Source organism: Schistocerca piceifrons, chromosome 1 (assembly GCF_021461385.2).
Source record: "Schistocerca piceifrons isolate TAMUIC-IGC-003096 chromosome 1, iqSchPice1.1, whole genome shotgun sequence".
In the NCBI taxonomy this organism is placed as follows: domain Eukaryota; kingdom Metazoa; phylum Arthropoda; class Insecta; order Orthoptera; family Acrididae; genus Schistocerca; species Schistocerca piceifrons.
Genome location: NC_060138.1, coordinates 175,569,616 through 175,594,575, shown reverse-complemented (window position 1 = coordinate 175,594,575; position 24,960 = coordinate 175,569,616). Strand labels below are relative to the sequence as shown.

Genomic DNA, 24,960 nt, shown 5'->3' with positions numbered 1-24,960 from the left:
AGCTCACAAAACCAGTTTCTCCCATTACAGTCAGTCAGTCATTACTCTACATCTACCACATAATTTTAAATTTGCCAGCAAGATATCCACCACTGAGGACTGGGAAATGGTAGATAACATATGAAGGTTGGGATAAAAGGCATTGCAACAACCTTTTTTTCCATACAGATACCAGCCTGCCTGGAAAATAAGGCACATGCAAACAAAAAGATGAGATGGGAATGACATGAGTGGACACTGAAGATCATGTAAACATTGTGCCTCACATATTAAATAAGGTAGTGTAAGAACATTATTGATTTCATCATGCAAAATGATTACAGCATAACACACAGACAGATGACACACAAAACTAAGTCTAAAGGCCCTGAAGCTAGTACCCAGTAACATTCACCACAAACTGCCAATGTGGTGGGGCACTGAATACCATCTGTGTCACCATCTACCACACTGTGTGTGAAATGGGTCATCTGTTGTCTCACAGTATTGGCAATGTCCTCTAGTGTCACAAACTGCTTCCCATGTAGTGATTCCTTTACCTTTCTTTTGAGGTCAAAGTCACAGAGCAAAAGATCAGGAGAGTATGACAGGTGCTCCAGTTCTTTCCACCTACAGCATTACAGCTGTTGCTGAAAACACACTATTTTTTTATGGTTTTACATTGTCATGCAGTACAATTGCATTGTCCACAAGATCTGGACTTTCTCCCAAATGCCATTTCGTACCCGTCACACCAGGAAGTCCCTGTAGTATTCTGCACTCACTCTTCTGTCATGTGGAAGATAGTGGCACACAATGACACCCCTGACATCACACGTGACAAGATCATCAGTTTCATGGGAGGAAGGATTCTGACGGAATTTCTGTCACCTTGGTGATCCAGCATGTTGCCGCTCTGTGGCTGATGTTTGAGTTCCCATTCATATGCCCAAGTCCAAAATTCATTGATGGTGATTATTCATGATAGGAAGCGGTCACCATTCTGCTGTCAGTGTGCTAGGTTGTCAGACCATATTCCATACCACATACACTGTTAAACTTCCATCAGCTCATGCGGTACCCACCATGATGTGATTTTGTGCAGCTGCAGCTCTGTCAGAAATGTCATGTGGATGGTGGGTTTCTCGACTCCAACTGCCCTCTCTAAATCTAGTAGTGTCCATCATCTGTCTTCCTCCAGGAGCTGCTCAATGACAGTGTGTGCCATATTGGTCAGCACAATGACAGATTGCTGATGACTAGTTGCCATATGTACTTGCTGAAACTTTCCTATCTACCACGCTACTGTTTGGTATAGAAGGGCACTACTCCCGAGGGCTTCCAACAATTCACTGACATTCCTTTGCATGTGTTACTTCCATCTCACTGCATTCTGTGCTACCGCTGCTGCAATCATAGAGCCATCTGTTGTTGTGAACACACTACATGCCTGCATAGATACCACTCTACAAATAGTTGTTTGTGATCTGCTCACATATCTGCAAGAAAGAAATAGTTTCAATGTCTGCTGCCCCAACTCTCACAGTAATTCCCCAACAGAGCACTGAAAAACCTGATTCAAAATGAGGCACCTGGAGTAGACAACATTTCTCCAGAATTACCAAGATCCTTGGGAGAATGAACCATGACAAAAATATTCCACTTGGTATGCAAAATAAAGAGCTCTGAAATATTTTCAGACTTAAAGACAAATGTAATTATTCCAAATCCATAAGAAACAGGTGCTGACAGGTATCACCATTACCATACAATCAGTTTAACACACCATGGTTGCAAATTCTAACACAAATTATTTACAGATGAAAGAGCAAATTGTGTTTCAGAGAAATGAAGGAACAAGAGAGGCAACACTAATCATGCAACTTATGTCTGAATGCAAATCTACATTTATACCATTTTACATTTAGGGAAATCTTTTGACAGTGTTTCTGGAATACTCTCTTTGAAGTTCTGAAAGTAGTAGAAATCAAATATGGGTAGCAAAACGTTATCTACAACTTACACAGAAATCAGGCACCAGTTGAAGGGCATAAAAGAAAAGAAGTAATTGAGAAGGGAATAAAACGGAGTTGCATGCTAGCCACTATGTTACTCACTCTGTTCATTGAGAAAGTTGTAAAGGAAACCAAAGCTATATTTTGAACGTAAATTAAAGTCCACAGAGAAGAAATATCAGCTGTAAGATTCACTGATGACATTTAAATGCATTCAGAGATGACATAGGACCTGGAAGATCAGCTGAACAGAATATAAAGTGTCTTGAAATAAGGTTATAATATGAATGTCAACAAGGGTAATGAAATGTAACCTATTTAAACCTGGCAATGGGAGGGAACTGGATTAGAGAATGTGATACATAAGTTTCATTATTTGAGCTGCAAGATAACTGATCAATGAAGCAGAGAGGATATAAAATATAAAGTGGCAAGAGAATGAAATGCTCTTCTGGAAAAAAGAAAGATTTGTTAACATCAAATATATACATTTTCAACATGAAATTTTTAAGGCTTTCATGGCCACTTGTTAATAAATTGCCTGTTGACTCCTGTCTCAGGTTCTTCAGCTGACATTTGATGATTTTTCCGATGTTTCATTAGCATAACTGCCAGGCTTTGTTAAAGCTTCACTCCTCATAGCTGGTGGTGGGCTGGAGAAATGGACTATGAAGCTCTGACAATGCCAACCACTCATGCTGGTGAAATGTAAGAAAAATCGTCAAACAAATTTTGGCCAAAGAACCTGAGACAGAAGCCAAAAGACAATTTGCCATAAATTTTCAGTTTTAGGAAGTCTTTTCCAAAGTATTTGTCTGGAAGCTATTTGTTCTGTATTACTGCTGGTAATTCACTTGGACCCATAATAGAATATGAATAGAATATGAATCTGAATAGAATATGCATATTGAGAAGCTGTGTCCAGAATGATATGTATAAATTAAAGCACCTAGTTAACAAAAACCAAGTGTTATTAATCTCCAATTACACATTATTCCATCCATATTTGAAATATTTACTTTTCTGTGGAGTGTTTTGCCTGGTGCATAGACAATGTTCGTGCAGGGGGGGGAAAAAAAAAATCACTCACGACAATCTTAAGTAGACAGGCAGTTATAATGGAAAGACTTCATTAACAGTATTTTTGCTCTACATTAAAGTCCACCTTCGTTCATTAAAAATACACCATAAGTAAGCACTGACCTTGACTACAACTCAAAAGTAAGCACTATCCATGACTACCACAATCAAAAATGGAAATAACATAGATGTAGCATACACTGCAACCAAAAACAGAAATAACATAGCTTTAAATACAGTGGTGTAAAGCTGTACAATAAATCACAAATTTCTGTCAAAGACTAACCCAGTAAGGAGTTAGCTAACTTCTTCATTCATGGATGATCATAGTTGTGAACTCTCACTATGACGCAGGCCAGGTCAATTTTAACTACAGTACACTTTCTAAGTGAAAAATATGGCAACATAATAATAATAATAATAATAATTCATTCATAAATTCTTCTGTGGAGTTGCAGGAGATGTCAAGGAGCTACGATTGCAGTTTTTGTGTGAAGTTAGTTTTATTATCCATTAAATTCTTTACATCACTGGATAGGTGGTCAAAGATTTTTATGACTGAATACCTCTCTCCTTCAGATGTAATCAAATTAAATCAGGCAGTCTCAAAAGAATTAAATTTGGAAATGAAAAACTGAAAGTAGTTGACGAGCTTTGCTATTTGGGTGGCACAAGATATAAAATATAGATAGACAATAACAATACTTTTGACAAACATAAATATGACTGTTAGCGTGAATTTTTCTGAAGGAATTTTTCTGGAGTGTAGCCTCATGTGGAAGTGAAATATGGACAATAAGTGGTTTATACAAGAAAAGACTAAAAGTTCTTGAAATGCATTGATACAGAAAGATGCTGTAGATTACAAGAATAGATTGAATAGCTTATGAGAAGCTACTGAATTGAATATGGGAAAAACGAAATTTGTAGCACAAATTGATTAAAAGAAACGATCAGTTGATTGGACACGTCCTGTGGCATCAAGAAATAATCAGTCTGGTAATGGAGGAGGGATCATGGGGGAGATGGGGTGGGAGGGGGTGGGTGTGGGAGGAGATGGGGAAATCGGGCGGGTAAAACTGTAGTGGGAGATCAAGCTTGCATAGAGTAAGAAGGTTCTGCATCTACATCTATACTCTGCAAAACAACATGAGATGCATGGCAGAGAGTACATCCCACTCTCCAGTTATTACGGTTTCTTCCTGTCCCATTCACGTATGGAGTATGGGAAGACTGACTGCTTGAATGCCTCTGTTTGTGTAGTAATTACACTCCTGGAAATTGAAATAAGAACACCGTGAATTCATTGTCCCAGGAAGGGGAAACTTTATTGAAACATTCCTGGGGTCAGATACATCACATGATCACACTGACAGAACCACAGGCACATAGACACAGGCAACAGAGCATGCACAATGTCGGCACTAGTACAGTGTATATCCACCTTTCACAGCAATGCAGGCTGCTATTCTCCCATGGAGACGATCGTAGAGATGCTGGATGTAGTCCTGTGGAACGGCTTGCCATGCCATTTCCACCTGGCGCCTCAGTTGGACCAGCGTTCGTGCTGGACGTGCAGACCGCGTGAGACGACGCTTCATCCAGTCCCAAACATGCTCAATGGGGGACAGATCCGGAGATCTTGCTGGCCAGGGTAGTTGACTTACACCTTCTAGAGCACGTTGGGTGGCATGGGATACATGCAGACGTGCATTGTCCTGTTGGAACAGCAAGTTCCCTTGCCGGTCTAGGAATGGTAGAACGATGGGTTCGATGACGGTTTGGATGTACCGTGCACTATTCAGTGTCCCCTCGACGATCACCAGTGGTGTACGGCCAGTGTAGGAGATCGCTCCCCACACCATGATGCCGGGTGTTGGCCCTGTGTGCCTCGGTCGTATGCAGTCCTGATTGTGGCGCTCACCTGCACGGCACCAAACACGCATACGACCATCATTGGCACCAAGGCAGAAGCGACTCTCATCGCTGAAGACGACACGTCTCCATTCGTCCCTCCATTCACGCCTGTCGCGACACCACTGGAGGCGGGCTGCACGATGTTGGGGCGTGAGCGGAAGACGGCCTAACGGTGTGCGGGACCGTAGCCCAGCTTCATGGAGATGGTTGCGAATGGTCCTCGCCGATACCCCAGGAGCAACAGTGTCCCTAATTTGCTGGGAAGTGGCGGTGCGGTCCCCTACGGCACTGCGTAGGATCCTACGGTCTTGGCGTGCATCCGTGCGTCGCTGCGGTCCGGTCCCGGGTCGACGTGCACGTGCACCTTGCACCGACCACTGGCGACAACATCGATGTACTGTGGAGACCTCACGCCCCACGTGTTGAGCAATTCGGCGGTACGTCCACCCGGCCTCCCGCATGCCCACAATACGCCCTCGCTCAAAGTCCGTCAACTGCACATACGGTTCACGTCCACGCTGTCGCGGCATGCTACCAGTGTTAAAGACTGCGATGGAGCTCCGTATGCCACGGTAAACTGGCTGACACTGACGGCGGCGGTGCACAAATGCTGCGCAGCTAGCGCCATTCGACGGCCAACACCGCGGTTCCTGGTGTGTCCGCTGTGCCGTGCGTGTGATCATTGCTTGTACAGCCCTCTCGCAGTGTCCGGAGCAAGTATGGTGGGTCTGACACACCGGTGTCAATGTGTTCTTTTTTCCATTTCCAGGAGTGTATTCTAATCTTATGCTCACAATCCAAAGGTGTCTGATACATAGGGGGCTGTAGTATAAGTAGTTCACATGGATGTAGGTTGCAGTAGTTTTTCAGAGATTAAGAGGATTGCACAGAATAAACTAGTGTGGAGATCTGCATCAGACCAGTCTTCAGACTGAAGACCACAACAACAACCAACCCTCTTATCCTACCTGTATCACACTAAGTAGTCACTTCTCCTTCTAGTATTGTATTTATGAGTGTTACTGATGTTTTCAAACTGTTATTGACTGTCACCAGTAAATTTCACAAGGAAGAAAACATACTATGAAGCTGTTGTCAGTGTGTCCAGTTGTTTCAAAACCTATCAAAGATATTATACTGTGGAAAGCATATTATCTTATCCCATGCTTCCCCAATGGCAAGTTATTCCATAATCAGATGCCTTTGAAAAGCAATTCGAAAAATTGTTACATGACAGATGTATGTACAAGTAACACAATTATAATAGATGTAAAATATTTTAGTTTCTGTATGAGTTTAAGCTGTACTGATGTAAAGTATATACACTATGTGATCAAAAGTATCTGGTCACCTGGCTGAAAATGACTTACAAGTTCGTGGTGCCCTCCATCAGTAATGCTGAGATTAAATATGGTGCTGGCCCACCCTTACCCTTCGACTCTCACAGGCATATGTTCAATCAGGTGCTGGAAGGTTTCTTGGGGAATGACAGGCCATTCTTCAAGGAGTGCTCCACTGAGGAGAGGTATTGATGTTGGTCACTGAGGCCTGGCATGAAGTTGACGTTCAAAAACATCTCAAAGGTGTTCTATAGGAATCAGGTCAGTACTCTGTGCAGACCAGTCCATCACAGGGATGTTACTGTCGTGTAATCACTCCACCACAGGCCATGTATTATGAACAGGTGCTCGATCATGTTGAAAGATGCAGTCGCCATCCCCGAATTGCTCTTCAACAGTGGGAAGCAAGAAGGTGCTTAAAACATCAATGTAGGCCTGTGCTGTGATAGTGCCATGCGAGATAACAAGGGGCTAAGCCCCCTCCATGAAAAACACGACCATACCATAACACCACTGCCTCTGAATTTTACTGTTGGCACTACACACGCTGGCACATTCAGGTGATGTTCACTGGGCATTCGCCATACCCACACCCTGCCAGCTGATCGCCATATTGTATACCATGATTCATCACTCCACACAACGTTTTTCCACTGTGCAATCAACCAATGTTTACTCTCCTTACACCAAGCGAGGCATTGGTTGGTTGTTTGGGGAAGGAGACCAGACAGCGTGGTCATCGGTCTCATCGGATTAGGGAAGGATGGGGAAGGAAGTCGGCCATGCCCTTTCAGAGGAACCACCCCGGCATTTGCCTGGAGCGATTTAGGGAAATCACGGAAAACCTAAATCAGGATGGCCGGACGCGGGATGGAACCATCGTCCTCCTGAATGCGAGTCCAGTGTCTAACCACTGCGCCACCTCAAGCGAGGCATTGTTTAGCATTTACCGACATGATGTGTGGCTTATGAGCAGACACTTGACTGTGAAATACAACTTTCCTCATCTCCCACCTAACTGTCATAGTACTTGCAGTGGATCCTGAAGCAGTTTGGAGTTCCTGTGTAATTATCTGGATAGATGTCTGTCTATTACACACTGCAACCCTCTTCAACTGTCGGCGGTCTCTGTCAGTCAACAGACAAGGTCAGCCTGTACATTTTTGTGCCATATGTGTCCCTTCACATCACATCAGAAATAGTGGACCTAGGGATGTTTAAGACTGTGGAAATCTCATGCATAGACGTATGACACTAGCAGCACCCATTCATCAGACCACATTCGAAGTCCTTGAGTTCCACGGAGTGCCCCATTCTGCTCTCTCACAATGTCTAATGATTACTGAGGTCACTGATATGGAGTACCTGGCAGGAGGTGGCAGCACAACGCACCTAATATGAAAAACGTATGCTGTTGGCAGTGTCCGGATACTTTTGATCACATGGTGTATGTACTCTGTAAATTCATCTGGTTTGCAAAGTAAACTTTTACTGATCTCTAAAAATTTTAATTGTAATAATGATGTTAATTTCAGTGAGAGTTGACAAATAACAAAAGCATTCTATCCTGTCTATCATTGATGTCACAATAGTATGACTATCTGATGACTGCTGCCTTAGTCTATAGTGTCACGTTAATCCTGTGAAACAAAACATAGCCTGTACTCACGAGGAAGACCCAGCTGCTGCTGCTGCTGCTGCTGCTGCTGAATGGGGTGGGACACTGCTGCAGAGGAACTGCTCTGGCCTGGCTCATGTACAGTAGTCACTACCCGTGTACAGTCCTCAGTTTTCTGCCCATCTCCCTCATGGACTCTGATATGCAGCTGCAGAATCTGTCCATGTGCAAATGCCTTTTTGCACTTGGGACACTGATGGAGTTCTGAAAAGATTTAAAACATTATTTTAGGATAAATTTTCCAATGATAAAAAGGTGAGTTGACTTGGCAAGATGATTTAAACTGGTGCTGCAATTTCTCAAGTGTGAAAATGGTCTCCAGAACTCATAATCATTCTTGTTTCATTTGGTAATGTTCAGTATGGGCAGAAAACCTAACTCATTATTTTACTCCAGTTAGTCAGGTGTCTGCTATTTTATGTTGTTATATATACATAAATAAATAAATCTTTGTTGTTGTACTGACCTGCAGAGAGGATTTTCTGATTACTTTCTCTCAATTCTAGAATACTTCCTAATCTCTGGAGCAATATATCTAACGTCAAAAAGGTACCATTTATTGTACAAGAGTGTTCAGTAAGAATGCTGCAAGTAAGTTGACAGCCGAACATCTGGCAAGAGCCTTTTCAGGGAACCAGGGATACTTAAAATAAAATGCCAATACATACTCCATAATGGCATTTGTGGTTAATAATATGAATGAATCTAGAATTAACTGTATCCATCAGAGCCATAATATTAAAAGTCAGATATTTTCCATGTAGACTGTGCGTCTCTGTCTATGGTTCAAGACAAAGTTTTGCATCTGACCAAGAAGTACATAATATGTAGACAGTAGACATCAGGCTAGAAACTGAAAACCTGCTACATTCAAATATAAAGTAAACCATAGCCCTACTGCATTAGCCACTCCCTTATACTTTATAGGAATACTGGGACACAAGGATGTAAATTCTGCTTAACCCTAATGTCCAAATTAAACAACAAGTTTTAACTTTGCCACTACATCATTGATGAATAGTTAAAGGCAGAAGCCGAGTATTGTAGGAAGCATAGTAGAGGCTTTTTGTAAAGCAGCTACTTGTCAAATGGTTCAAATGGCTCTGAGCACTATGGGACTCAACTGCTGAGGTCATCAGTCCCCCTAGAACTTAGAACTAGTTAAATCTAACTAACCTAAGGACATCACAAACATCCATGCCCGAGGCAGGATTCGAACCTGCGACCGTAGTGGTCTTGCGGTTCCAGACTGCAGCGCCTTTAACCGCACGGCCACTTCGGCCGGCAGCTACTTGTCTCTTAATATATAAATGCATAGCAAATGCTTTATGTTAAGGAAAATATGGCATCACATTCCTTCAGATAAGTAAGACAGCAACTATGAGACAACTTAATACTGGAGAAATCGGTAGTATGAATTGAAGGTTCACATATTAAATGCCAATACTTTCTCAATAAACAAAAATCTCAGCAATTCTGAGATAAAAAGAAAATTTTTGTAAGAATGTGGCTACACAAGGGCTGTTTTTGACTATCAGAGGTCCGTCAGAAAAGTATCTGACATTTGGCTGGGGAGAAAAATTGGCTTACATGGAGTGTTGGACACCTAATCACCCATGAAGTAGTTCCCTTTGGACTCTACACACTCCTCCCAGTAGTGCTGCCATTGTTGAAAGCATGGCAAAAAAGCCTCTTTCGGAATGGGGTTTAGCTCATCTGTTGTGTCCTTTGTCATCTAAAATTGCATTCCTTTCAATGGCCTCTTGAGTTTGGGGAACAGCCAGAAGCTGCAGGGGCCATATCAGGAGAGCAAGGAGCCTGTTGAAGCACAGGAATCTGATTTTTCACCAGTAACGTCTGAATCAAGTGCAAGAAATGTGCTGGAGCATTGTTGTGATGGAGGTGGCAATTTCCTGTTGACCGGAAGTCCGGCCACTTGTGATCAATAGCACCGTGTAGGTGATTGAGGAGATTCCGGTATTCTTTCATGATTCTTTGACCGTGTGTAGCGTACTCATAATGTACCAGATCGCGGGAGTCAGAAACAGTCAGCATCACTCTGATTTTGCTGCACACTTTGTGGGCCTTCTTTGGTCTTGGCGATGAGGAACACTTCCACTGTGATGATTGGGATTTGGTTTCTGGGTTGCACCTGTACACCCACGACTCATCATCAGTGATCATGGTGTTCACAAAGTCGGGGTTACTGTTTGTGGAGTCCAGCATGTCCTGCAAGACTTCAACAAGAAGTTGCTTTTGCTCTGTCATCAGCAGCTTTGGGACAAATTTTTCCAACACTCTCTTCATGGCCAAATCTTTGGTCATAATGGAATGTGCAAAAAAGTGCTGATGCCCACCTCTTCTACAATATCTCTGATAGTCAAATGACTGTCCCTTATCACCAGAGTATTTACTTTAGCAATGACCTGGTCGCTTCAGCATGTTAATGGCCAGCTGGAATGTGGCTCATTCTCCACCAATGTGCAGCTGTCTTTAAACTGGTTGTACCACTCAGTAATCTATGTGATGCCCACAGCATTGTCATCGAAAGCTGTTTGAATCTTCTGAATGTTTTCCACCTGGCTGTTGCAGAGTTGGACACATTTCTAACAGACCTCATATACTAGCAAAATTAAAACTTGTTGTTTAATTCATTTTTATTGTCAAGTCAATTGAAGACTGGCTGACTACAGCTAGTTGGAAGAGACCTACAGAAATGAGCACCTATAAAGGAGACTGCATACAGAATTCTTGTGTGATCTGTCCTTGAGTACTGCTCAAAGTGTCTGTGATAGCCACCAGATCAGATAAAAAGATAATAGCAAATCCATTCAGATGTAAGTTCCAAATTATCAGTCTGATTAGATTGGCACTATAGTCCAATCCATGAATGATGGTGGTTCACGCATCTCAAGACACAGACGGGGATTGCATTGTTGCCATTTTCAAGCAATAGTTGCAGTAAGCACATACACGTGCTCTGCACTTGAAGAAAGTGTGTACACTGCAAATTACATCTCTCACTTGCTTATGGAGAATTTGTCACTTAACATCACAGTCAGCTGTGACAAATCACAACAAATGGAAGAATAAGTCACTAAATAACTTGCTATGATCACGTTCAATGCTTGCATTGAGTATAACGTTCAAGGAACAGCAGTGAGAACACTGCTGAGCACTCATTGGTTGTCAGAGAAAGCAGGACATAGATGCGCGGAATACCCCTGACCTTGATTGCCATCATTCGTGACTCCAACTACAGTCGTAGGATAATGTTACTATACTTTACAGAAGTAGTCTATGGTGGCTGCTTCTATTTGTTAGAGGATAGCTTGACTCATTCCAAATCTCTGAAGGCTATCATTCAGAATGAGATGCACAGAACTAAATGTGTGAATGAATGAATGACTATCCACCTTAATCATTCTAATTACGTGACTCTAGAACAGACTAAAGAACTGCCTGTAAGAATAAACAGTGGGTACTCTAAGGGATTCTTTTTGCCTCTTAATCTCTGTCATAGCATTATTCTTTTTTATCTTTTGCTCTGTTAAACATGTTTCACTTTTGTTATTTGAATTTCACTTCCTATTTCCAAAAAGTCTGTCTTTTCATTTAGTGAAAAAATATTGGTATATAAGAACTTTAACTCATACTGATTTCTCCAGCATCAGTTGTCCCCAGATACTCTCTCACTTAACTGAAGAAAGGTGATGCCATATTTTCCTTGCAATGTGACAGTGATTCTTAATTTTTGTTTCAAAGTTGAAATTAACTAACAATAATCTCCTAGATAAATGTAGATGATGGCTCCTACCAATGTCAACTATGTAACTTTCAATCCCTAACAGAGGTTAGAGCATCATGGCTGTAACTGTATAATTTCTATTTGGTGGAAAGACTGACAGTTTGTTGTAGTTGGAGTCACAGGTGATGACAGGTGAGTTTAGGCTTGGTCTGCACACCTATGACAAGCATTCTCCAACAGTTAATGAGCACTCAATATAGTTCTGACTTCTGAGCACTGTACTGTGAATGTGATCATTGTGAGTAATTTAGTGAATTTTTATTCCATTGGTTGCAAGCTGTCATAGCTGAATGTGGAAGTAACTGAAAAATTCTATGTAAGCAAGTGATAGGAATAATTTGCTTTCTTCGGGTGCAAAACTTATGTATGAGCATAGTGCAGCTGTCACTTGGAACTGGCAATACTGCAATCTCTGCCCATGCCTGACCTGTGCAAACCACCATCGTTCATGAATCTGCCTATAAATCTGGATAAATGTAAGTTGATGGTGATGAGAAGGAGAAACATACCAGTAACATTCAGTTACAGTATTAACCATATGCTTCTTGACTCACTCACGTGGATTAAATATCTGGGCATAGTGTTGCAAAACAACATGAAAGTGGATTGCCTACATCAGGTCAATTGAAGGGAAGGCTAATGGCTGACTACTATGAATTGGGAGATATCTGCAGAAGAGTACAACACCTATATAGCAGAGAATAGACACACTTGTGTGGCCTGCACTGGAGTACTGTTCAAGTGTTTGGGGTTCCAACCTGGTCATATTAGAGGAAGACATCAAAGGAATTCAGAAGTGTGTCACTAGATTTTTTCATTGATCCATTTGGCCAATAAGAGTGCTACAATCATGCTCTGTGAGCTTCGAGGAATCCTTACAAGAAGAATGACAATCTTTTCAGAAAATGCCAGCATTTGCAAAAAACTGCAGAATGATCTGAATGCATTTAATACTCACCTCAAGAAAGGAGAGAATAAGGGAAATTAGATCATCTTTCCTGTGTTCTGTGTGTGTGGACAGAAAAGGAAATGATCATAAATCATAGAAAGTACCATCAGCCATGGTTGCAGAGGATCCATGTTGATGTAGATGTAAACGTAGACAAAAATGTAAAGAGTGGTCGTACATATATAATGTGAAAGTGAGTTAGTGGTTCAGGGACCTTCCTCTGTTTAAGGAGATGATTTGGGCAGGATCATCTGAGAAACCAAGTTAGATAAATGTTTGCTATTACTATGCTATCAATACATAATAAGCATTCAGTTGCATATTAGTTGATTGCTTTGATCTGGCACAACCTCTCTCCTATCCAGGCATTGTAGTTTGATCAGCAGGTGAGAGAGGCAGGACTCTGTTGAAGAAAAAGGCAACAACAGAAAGGTATATGACTTTTAGGAAAACTTTTTATTGTTCCAGGAAACAGGATCACCAAGTCTCGAAATTCCTCTGCATCACAATAATCCCTCCAGACCACAACAGTTCATTCAAAAATACAGGGTGTTTATAAATGAATATCAGGGTTTTAACACTTTATAATATTTATTATATTAAACTTACAGTTACATATGTTACGTCAAATGAAAGAGTAATTCAAACAGTTTTACCAAGAACCTTATAAATGTTCAATGTGAGCACCATTTGTCACACGGCACACATCAAGTCTATAGCCAAGTTCTTCCCAAGCATTGATAAGGGTGTCTTCAGTGATAGTAGCAAACAGCTGCTTCAATCCGGTTTCTTAATTCAGGGAGGTCTGCTGGTAGCGCAGTCACATACACACACGATCCTTGATGAAGCCCCAAAGGAAAAAATTGCATGGTGTTAGGTCAGATGAACATAGAGGCCATGCAAAGCAAGCTCTGTCATTGGGCCCCTTACGGTCTATCCAGCGCTTGGGTACAGCGGACTTCAACCAGTCGCATACTTCACTATGCCAGTGAGGTGGCATACCATCTTGCTGGAAAATGAAGTTTTCTGGCTCATCTTCTTCCAGCTGAGGGAACAGCCATTGCTCTAGTGTATCAAGGTAAGAAGTGCCAGTTACAGCAGGTTCACAAAAAAGAAAGGCCCATAAACTTTCCGCCGGATACAGAACAAAAAACAGTCACTTTAGTGGAATCTCGTTGCACTTGTATCACTTTGTGAGGATTTTTGGAGCCCCAGATGCGCACATTGTGAGTGTTAACATGTCCACTAAGGCGAAAGAACAATTCATCACTGAAGACAACATGATCCAGAAAATCTTTGTCATGAAACAACATTTCATTTGCAAAGTTGGCACATCATCCATAGTCTGCCGGCTTTAGAGCCTGTAATAATTGTAAATGGTAAGGACGTAGTTGTACACATTTTCTTAAAACTTTCCAAACAGTCAACACGGGAACTTGTAATTCACAACTAGTCTTCCGGATTGATTTCTTTGGGTTACGAGTGAACGACTCTCTCACTCGCTCAATAGTCTCTTCACTAACTCTTCGTTGTCCTGTGCTCTTCCCTTTACAAAGGCAGCCAGTATCATCAAATTGATGATACCATCTACAAATGTTATTATCACTTGGAGGATCACACCCGAACTTCAGCCGAAAGGCACGTTGCACAGAAACTACAGATTCGGTCTTTGCAAACTGCAAAACATAAAACACTTTCTGTTCACTAGTCGCCATCTTTGCTGCTACCACCATCTAGTGGATTGCAGAAGAAATATTGAGTGCTGCACATGCACACTGGTGCCAAACACAACTGTTTGAGTTCCTCTTTCATCTGACATGTCATTTATAACTGTAAGTTTAATGTAATAAATACCATAAAGTATTAAAACCGCAATATTCATTTATAAACATCCTGTAGAGATCAGACTTATTGTTATTTAAATGTGCCTTCATTCTAACTAGGAAGACAAGGATACACAGTGCCAAAAGAGACATACCAATTTAATGGGTCATACAGAGTGAAATCAACAAGAATACAAAGAAAGTAGTGTACAGTTCTATAATACATTTAGCAACTGAAGGCCCAGTGGCCTCTTCATGTCCTTATAAAGATGCTATCCACAGCAGATGTCACTGGGGTAGTGCTTGTACACACATGGCTGATATTGTGACTATTTGGTGGCTGGTAGTTGCAGGCATGCTGTTTGAATGTCAGCATGCACTGTGCTACCCACAGTGGCCGTATTTATGGGTGCTGTGGGCAGTAGGTGGATTACTACACTCCTCCTTCCTTGAAGGAAAAGAGAAAAGGTGTTTCCGTCCACAATTATGTGACTGGATAGATGTCTGTGGCATCAGTGGCAGTGCTGGGGGCTGCATCCAAAGGTGCAAGAAGCAAGCCTTCTATGGAGAATAGCTTTGACACAGCCTTGACAGTTGTGTCTCCCATCACCGATGCATGACACAAGACATAATGAAATCAAGAAAAAGCATCAATGGCCAATAACTATAATGTATCTAAAAAGGACCTCAAAATCAATGTGGCCTCTTTCCTAAAGCTGTGTAGGGACTGGTCACAAAAAAAAAAAAAAATTGTAAGAGAGAGCCTCCAGTGACCCTGATATAGTTATTGGAGGACCTCTCACCACAGACTCACTGAAACAATGACATAGGGAGTACATCCTTCCATAGATAGGAGAGTAACACCATAAAAGAGGCAAAGGCAGTAGAGCAATGCATAAAAATTCTGAAGAAGGTCCAATTCTCTGCCAGGAGGACACCCAATTCACCGATGTTGTATCATGCATATGACCTGCCAAAGCACCAGATCTGCCAGCACACCAGAGGCAATATGGGTAATGGTGATAGGACAGCCATCCATTGTGTGCTTTGCCTTCGTTTCTGCTGGATGAATGAGGACTTGGGGCCCACGACGAGCTGGGACAGAGTGTCCATATTTACATGTTGTGATGTGGGATGAAAATTGATCTCATAATTGTACTGGGACAATAATAGAGTCCACTGCTGAAGATGATGAGCAGATTTGTCTGGTAAGGCTGACAGTGGGTCCAACAAGGAAACCAAGGGCTTATAGTCAGTATTTAAATGAAATTTTGCACCATACAGGAAAGGCACTGACAATGGCAAGAGTTTCCTTTTCAACCTGAGAATAATGTTGTTGAGCCAAGTTGAGTGTTTTCAAAGTAGAGGCAATAGGACATTCAGAGCCATCTCAAGGGCAATGGGCCACGTCTAATCCCTCCACATAACGGGCTGCGTCTGCAACCAGGAACTGATGCTTGTCATGTTGAAATGTCACAAGAAACAGCACAGAGGGAAGATAATCCTTAAGCTGCACAAAACCACACTCACAAGCTGCGTACCAAACAAAAGGAGTAGCTTTCCAATGCAACAGATGCAAATGGTTGGTGATAGCAGCTGCTCTGGGAATAAATTTGTGATAGTATGCCACTTTGCTTAGAACAACCTGAAGTTCTAGTGGATTAGGTGGATGAGGTAAAACTGTAAATGGTGGTGACATGTTCCATGGGGCATACACCCTGCTGGGAACTTCCATGACCCAAATACAAAATGGAAGGCTGAAAAAAGTGAGACTTGACGAGATCACATTTAAGGCCCACAGTCTGTAGAAGTAAACACTGATACAGTTAATGCAATGAGCCACAACCATCATCATGTCTTCTAAAAAAACGTTGAAAGATGACAGGCACACTAGCGACCCCAAACATTAGCCACTGATACTGGTAGAGGCCAAAAGGTGTATAATCACAAGCAATTGTTTTGATGGTTCAACCAATGGAATCTGAAGATAGGCTTTAGCCACGTCGATTTTTGAAAAGCATTGACTCCCAGCCAGCTTTGCGAGCATCTCCTCTGGGCAAGGCAGGGAGTAAGTGTCTGTGACTGTGCATTCATAATGACCCTGAAGTCACCAACAGAGCCAAAGCTGACCAGATGGCTTCTTTACAATCACTAATGGCATAGCCCATTCACTTGAGGAAATCGATCTAATTACTCCCAATGAAGTTAAACGATCAAGTTCCATCTTGACTGGCCACACCAAAAAAAAAAGGAGGGCGAGGGTGGCTGGAGTTAAGCCATTTGCACAACCTAACCCTGGAGCAAACAGATCTGTAGACTCAGAATGCGAGGAATCCCGTTCCTGATAAGGCACTTGGTCTGACAACAGATGAAGTGCATCAGCAACAGCAGAACCAAAAGTAGGGAAGCATCAAACCCAAACAAATTTTCAGTATTCGCATCATTGATCACCAAGTATGTAACAGAATGGACAACTGACTTGTAGCCTGCAGGAATCTGCTGTTTATTATAGCGTACTGACTGAAGCTCAATGCATGCTAACTGTGGGAAGTCTTTCCTGGCGTACATCAATGAGTTGAGTAGGGACATGGTCACTGTGTCAATTTGTAAAATTAATGGTTTATCCATCACTTACATTTCAACAAAAAGTTTGTTCTGGCCTGCAGACAATGAAAAACACAGTGAGAAAACAATATGAGTATCGATGTCTGTTGAGTCCTGCAATGACTCCTGAGTGTAGAGGTCGACATACCACTGCTATGTGACTTCCTTTTTGTTTACATTTATGCAAGAGCGCCACTGCTTGCGGTACTCATGTTGTGTGAAATACGATGTGCATGAAGGAAGTGGCATTCAATTGTTCTGCTGCCACTTATATGTTTGTCAGCGTTGGCCCAGTTGGCTTATTTGTACTGCAGCTACCTCTTCCCCCAGCATGCTGGTCTTCATGTACCAAGAATGTGTGCTGTCAACAATGTCAACACCACCCCAAGCCTTTGATTGGTGGCTCATGATGTAAGAACCCTGGATCAGCTGTGCAATATTCAAAACCTCTTCCAACGTAGAGTTCTCAAACTGAAGGGCGCGTTGACACACCTTATTTGAGCCAAACAAATGATCATGTGTCTGCCCGTGGTATCCACGTAAGACTCCTGAGACTTAATCATGACATACCAACAATTAAGACTGAGGCTGTGAAACTCAGCCACCCAAGCTTGATATGATTGCCGCAGCTATTTGAAACAACAGTGGAATTCAACACATGTAGCAATTGCGTGCACACACTTGTGGTGATAGGTGGGCAATAAGCTACACATATCATCAAAAGAAAGTGACACTGATTCACACATGTAGTGACACATATGAGGGGGTATCTATGATAAGGAATGTGCCTTAAAAATTTCTTTGTTGACCACTCGGAACACCTGAAATGTTGGTGAAGCCACATATCGTAAGCGCCTCAGTCTTTCACAGATGCATTATAGATGGAAAACGGCAGTGGGTGAACAACAAGCAGCTGAGCCTGATTCAGCACAGTCAACAACCATTCCAAGAAGGCTGTATGTTCCTGCTGCTGGTGCAGAAGTGAATGAAGTAAATCGCCCATGAAAGAACTTCACAGCAGAGAAACCACAGAATCCAAAACATGGGAAACTTTGATCCTCACTCATCAGTACTTGTGTTCTAAGTACGAACACAAGGAAAAACATGGCCACAAAAGAGATTCAAATTTATTGGGTCACAGAATGGCATTGACAAGAATACAAAGAAAGTAGTGAACACATCTATATCACCTTCAACAACTGAGAGTTGGAGGCTCATGTGTGTCCTTATAAAAATACTATCTATGGCAGGTTTTGCTGGGGTATTACTGTGCACGCACTGGAGACTTGGTGATGGTTGTCAGTGACCGAGCTGCCCTGGTGGCCCATTTGAATGTTAGTGCAGACTATATTGCTGTACTGCCCACTGTGGGCAGTAGGTGTAGTAACAGTCAGGTTACTACAGCCTTCACACCAACAGCCTGTACGACTGACACCATGACATAGTGTATCTACAACTTGACAATATCAATTGAAACATGGAAATTTGCAGTGGTGTGGATCCTTTAACATTCCTTATAAACTAAGCCTTTTCCCACATTAATTTTTCTAGACATCCCTTTAACACACAGCAGTTACACAAGGACAGCCCTTCTCACAAATGTAGGGAGCACATGGTGCAGTTAAGAGTTTGCTGGAATTGATTATGTACACTGAGGAGCCAAAACAATATGACCATCTGCTTACTAGCTTGTTTGTCCATCTTGAAATGAAAGACATCACTGATTCTGCATATCAGGCATCCGACAGTTTGTTGGTAGGTTTGTGGAGGTATGTGGTATTAGATACCTATGCACAGGTCATGTAATTGCCGTATATAACAGGCCACTGGTTCGTGTACCCATTGATGGCACCCGACAATGACCCAGTTGGGTTCCATAGGATTTATGTCAGGCGAATTTGGTTGCTGACTCATCAACAGGAGTTCACTATAATCTTCAAAACATTGTAATAAAATTCTGGTTCTGAGACACAGACAGTTATACTGTTGAAAGATGACATCACCCTCAGGGAAGACATCAAGCATGAAGGGATGCAAGTGGTTTGCATCTGTCAGTGTCTCTCCAATTATTACCACAGCTCCCATACAAGGGTAGAAGAATGTCTCCCTTTATCAGTTGTAGGATTAATGGTTCATCTGTCACTGACACTTGAACAAAAAGCTTGTTCTGGCTTGAAGACAACGATGAACACAATGATAAAATACTGCTCCCACTAGCCTGTGTCCGTAGCGCACTGCATGTTTCTAGCCACCATTCATCTCGATGACAGCACTTGTGGAGATGATCATCAACCTACTGTAACAAAAATGTGATTCACTCGAAGATCTGACAAGTTTCCATTGAGTAATGGTCGAATCCTAATGGTAACATGCCCACTGCAATTGTAATTGATGTTAGATCAACATTTGAGCATGTGGGGATGGTCTGCTGTGGAGCTCCACATTCAACAATGCATTATGAACAGCATGCTCTGAAACACTTGTGTATGCACCAGTATTGTACTCTTTTTGCAGAGATGCCACAGATCACCATCTATCCTACTTTACAGAGGCAACAAGCCTCCGAACTCCACATTCTGTGCAGAGTTGTTGATGTGCAACCACTTAGCACCCACTGGTAGTTTCACTGTCCTACATCTTTCCATAGATGCTCACAACAGTATCATGTGAGCATTCAACCAGCTCTTCTGATTTTGAGATACTCGTTCACAGGCTCTGTCTGCGTAATAATAATCTGCCCTTTGTCAAAGTACCTTATGTTGATGGATTTCCTCATTTTCAGCCCATATCTTCACTAGGGTGATTAGCCATCCGTGTCTGCTCCGCTTACATATTTTTGTCACCATGTCATGTGCCCACAACGCCACCAGGTGGCGTCCAACGTCGCGGTGGACAGTGGTCATAGTGTTCTGTCTCATCAGTGGATGTTAGTGTGCAGCCTGCCACCTGGTAAGCCAGGTTGACACATGTATTTTGTGATTAGCTGCTAATTATGATCCAGGGCGCCCATACCCATGAATTAAGGAGGGGCCGCACCCCACCCCCTCCTAGCTCACAAAGAAAGGAAAAAATATGGGTGTTATTCTTACACCAAAATGATTGAAAAGTCGGTATTACACAGGTATTTAACAGCAACGAAAATGAATCTTTTTTATGGCTACCTGCAAGTTGCTATTCATCTTCCAAGATACCGAAAATACTCCAGGCCCCAGGTCTTCCCCCTCTCCACACCTCCCCTAAAAACTATCGTGTGGGTGCTTTTGATATCATGTACTGGTTTCCAAGCCCAGTTCTTGCCATTTCAGCATTTGTGATGAATTTGATGTGTCCCCATTTTGACACCAGTCTCAATGTATGTTATCTTGATCAGTTTTTCAAAACCCCACAAATGTACCCAATTTTAAATTAACTATTTCTTGATGTTTCAGGATGCATCCTATTAACAACTCCCCCTTTTAGTCAAGTTGTGCCATATATTTCTTGTCTCCTTCCTTCATCAGTTACTCGATCTATCCACCTAATTTTCAGCATTCTTCTGTAACACCATCATTTAGAAGATACTTTCTTCTTTTTACCTTTACTGTTTACCATTAAAAAGCTTCCATGTTCTTCTTCTCTGTGCTGTTCATCATAAATGTTTCACTTTCATATAACTCTACATTCTAAATAAAAACTTTCAGTCACTTCTTAACATAATAAACTTAGATTTGACATTACCGCTTTTCTCTATCTCAGAAAAGCTTTCTTGTTTCATCTATCTACATATTGTATCCTCTTAACATCTGGCATCATGTTATTTTTCTCTCCATATAGCAAAACTTATCTACTTCTTTTCATCTCTTATTTCCTAATCTTGTTCACTCAGCAACTCAGTTAATTAGACTACACTCGAATACCCTTTACCTTACTTATATTTATGTTCATCTAATAATCTTTTCTCAACTCTTTTCACGACACTATCATTTTCATTCAAGTGATCTTCCAAGTTATTTACTGTCTTTGTAACTGCCAAACATTAAAATTTATATTTCTTCTCGCTGAAGTTTAATTCTCTTTCCAAAGTCCTCTTTGGTTTCTTTTACTACTTGCTCAATGTACAGACTGAATAATATTGTACATAAGGTGCAGACCTATCCCTCACAATTCTCAGTTGCTACCTCCTTCCATACACTTCAGCTTAAAACTGGTGTCTGGTGACAGTGGTACAATGTTGGAATGTATGGGAAAAAGGGTAGACATACTTATGGTCCAGGTTCCGGTCACCCGCATGTGACCACCACAAGAAATGATCACTGTATTGTGCACCAAGCACATTATAAACCCTTTACAATTCTGCCTGTGATCAGAGAACAAGTAATGGACTCCTAGCACCATTCTGAGTCATTCCGCACACACTGGTAGGAGAGTAACAGCAGCTGGATTAGTGAATTACCATCCTGTCCATAGGCAGTAACAGTGCAAACAGCGGCTTTCAGAGTGATGCTATGGCAAGGAAGCATGGACTATGATGAATGGCATCATATTGTGTTCAAGAATGAGCCACAGTTCGGCACTACTGAGGAGACCTGTGTCAGCAAATATGATGGCAACATGGAGAGTTGTCCCTTTCTTCTAGTATTTAGTAGAGGCACAGTGGTGCTATTCATGGCATCATGGCATGAGGAGCCATTGTATATGAATACAGGTCATGGGTGACAGTGACTGAGACAACTCTGAAGGCACAACAGTACAACACTGACCTCCTGCATCCTCTCGTCTTACTTCTCATGTGACAGCACCGTGGTGCCATTTTTCAACAGAGTAATGTTTATCCACAACTACCACGTGTGTCTAAGAACTGTCTCTGTGATGGTGAGGTATGCCCACGACCATTAAGATCCCCAGGTCTGTCACCGACAGAATACGTGGGACGAACTCGAGCATCAGCTCCATCCCAGTGCCCATACCCACATTATCAAGAATCAGTAACAGCAACTGAGGGTGAGCTTGCCTCAGAACAGGATACAATGGCTTTACCCCTTACAAATTGAATCATGGCCATGGGAGATGCAAGGTCATACTGGTAAGTGGACTCATAATGCCAAGTTCTTTGGAAATTTGACTATTTTGTAAGTACTCCAATGACATCACATACCCCCTCAACATGAGTACTATCATTTTGTTTCCCAATCTCCTTCTGGGTACTTCACTCTTTCTGTCAGGTAATGTATAAAAAAATACCACCACGGGACTCGCACCTCATTCCTCCAAGTACGAGATTTACTTTTGTGCCAATTATAGAACTCTCATCACTCACTTCGGACTCATCAGTGTGACCAGTTGATGAATGGGGACGGGGCAGGGGTAGCATAGTCGTAGCCACAAATCTATCAAAAGACAATTCAATTTCCAACCTTGGCTGTCTTACAATCACAGCCATTTATTTCATATTATTAGCCGATTTTGGCAATGTGTCATTTTCAAAGTATGCCTGTCACTGACGTAACAACTTTGTATACACCAATACAGCGTGACTGTCTGAAATTACGATTATCTGAATAAACACTTGAAATGGCAAATCGCCAAAATTAGCTGATCGTGAGCAATGAACAACAATGGTCATAATACAGTTAAGGTTGGAAATGAAGTTGTGTTTTCCTTCATACTCATACTGAATTGATACCTCTGTCTGTCTTGTGAAGCAGAATGAGAATTCAGTTAATATATTTTTTTTTTTCTTGGTAAGGGGGGCAGTGGGTTACATGCCGTCCTGCCCTTGCTGGACATGGCCTAGACCATACAATACGAGGTGCTATCCTAAATTTTCAGGACTGGTGCTGCCATCTGTTGAAAACCTTACCTTTGGACTAATTGTCACCATGACCCTCGAAGTAGTTCCCATTTGCATGTACATACTGGTCCCAGCGTTTCCGCCACTGGTCAAACATTTTCTGGAAGTCCTGTTCTTTGAGTGTGTTTATCACCGCCAACAATGCTTCTTGAATCCTCTCTACTGTCGAACTGACGGCCTTGCAACCTGAGTTTGTTTTGGGAATAACATGATGTCGCAAGGTGCCAAATCCAGCGAGTATGGTGGGTGGGGGTACAACCGCCGTGTTGTTTTTTTGTCAAAAAGGCCCTGGTGAGCAAGGACGTGTGACAGGGCGCATTGTCTTAATGCAGCAGCCAGTTCCCTTGACGCCAAAGTTCAGGCCGTCATTGCCACACATTCTCATGTTGCTGTCACAAAACGTCACAATAGTATGCGGAATTTGCTGTTTGGTTGGGTGGGATGAATTCTTTGTGCACAATTCCCTTGGTATCAAAGAAAATGATGATCATGCTCTTCACTTTGCTCTTCACCTGTCTCGCTTTTTTAGGTCTTGGAGAGCCGGGCTCTTCCACTGGGATGATTGTTGCTTTGTCTCTGGGTCATAAACGTAAATCCACCTCTCATTGTGACAAGAAGGTTGGATCATCAGGTGCAGTCTGACGAAGGTCCGTGTACACTGTGAACATTCTGATTGGAGTCAAGATCCTTGGCACAAATGTTGCGGCGACGCAATGCATGTCCAATTCATCAGTCAACATTCGTTGACATGTCCCATAACCAATACTCACTTCATCTGCAAGGTCTTGAACGGTTTGACGTCGATTTGCACGAACCAATTGTTGATGTTTGGCAACAGTGTCTCGCGTTGTGAGGCTAACGCGCCTTCCAGTGTGAGCATCATCTTCGACGTCTGTACGGCCCTGAACTGAGCATGCCAGGGCTCATTCTCTGTCCCCCAAACACTTGTCTCGGTAGCACTTTTCCAAAGATTCGCACACAATTTGATACACACGCACTGTTCTGTTCGTGGATCCATTGTAAAATCGCCACACACCAAACACGGAGTATTACAGAAATCACTGTGGACACGCAACACGTCCTTCCAGCTGAATGCCACTCCGCACACTGATTCATCAGATATGCAACACTTGCCACCTAGCGGTGCAAAGATACTACTCCTACTTTCCAGATGGCAGCACCAGCCCCGAAAATTTTGGATTCTAAGTCGTGTATAGGAAAAGGTATCTGGAAGTATTAGTTCTGCACTATTTAGACCGGTTTGGCGGACGTGTCTGTTGCTTTATGACTACGGCCCATTATACACGAGAGACTTTCTCGTCTTATGTGACAACTTGTGGCAACAGGACTGGTTTAAGGCCAAGCGATACAAGTCAACACTTGGAGTGCTGAAGTGCAAGATTTGTGTACCGTGTGTATCACGATTAGCAGCAGCAACTGACATACGTGCACCTCGATCCGGTCTTGTCTGGCAAATGAGTCTAATGCAGCGCCCCTGGTTTTTACTTCTCTTGTGCAGCTCGCCACCTCACTATGAAATGAGGGGCAAGCCTTCTGGCGAAAAGCGCGAAATGTAACAACAGAATGTAGGAAAGAGCTACGGTAACAAAATATGTGACCTATCAAAGCAAAATTCATTGTTGCGTTGTTGAGAATCGTCACATGCTAAATTCTCCATACTCCTGAGAACTCAAACAATAGAAAGAAGTGTTATTATTTTTCCCTTAAACAGATGCGAATTTTTCGGTACTGAAGTTATTTTGATTAAAAAATTGAATTATGTTTTATTTATACATAGCCTAACATTTTTCCTTGTCTAGGCGCTATAAAAACGTACGTAACTTTTGCTTACAGATATTTCGTCCCTCTTGTGGGAGAACATCAGAAGAACATTCGTGCAACCTTTTCAATGTGTCATAAAAACAAAGCAAACAATA

At 42.1% G+C, this 24,960-nt stretch overlaps 1 protein-coding gene across 1 annotated transcript in view; it reads right to left on the bottom strand.

The window, feature by feature from the left end:
- LOC124787838 (zinc finger and BTB domain-containing protein 17-like) overlaps positions 1-24,960 on the bottom strand; it is a 36,981-nt gene that overhangs the window by 6,298 nt on the left and 5,723 nt on the right. The window contains exon 2 of the mRNA XM_047254785.1: positions 8,001-8,213. Coding sequence (XP_047110741.1) covers positions 8,001-8,213 — 213 coding nt within the window. The remainder of the gene's footprint in view (positions 1-8,000; positions 8,214-24,960) is intronic.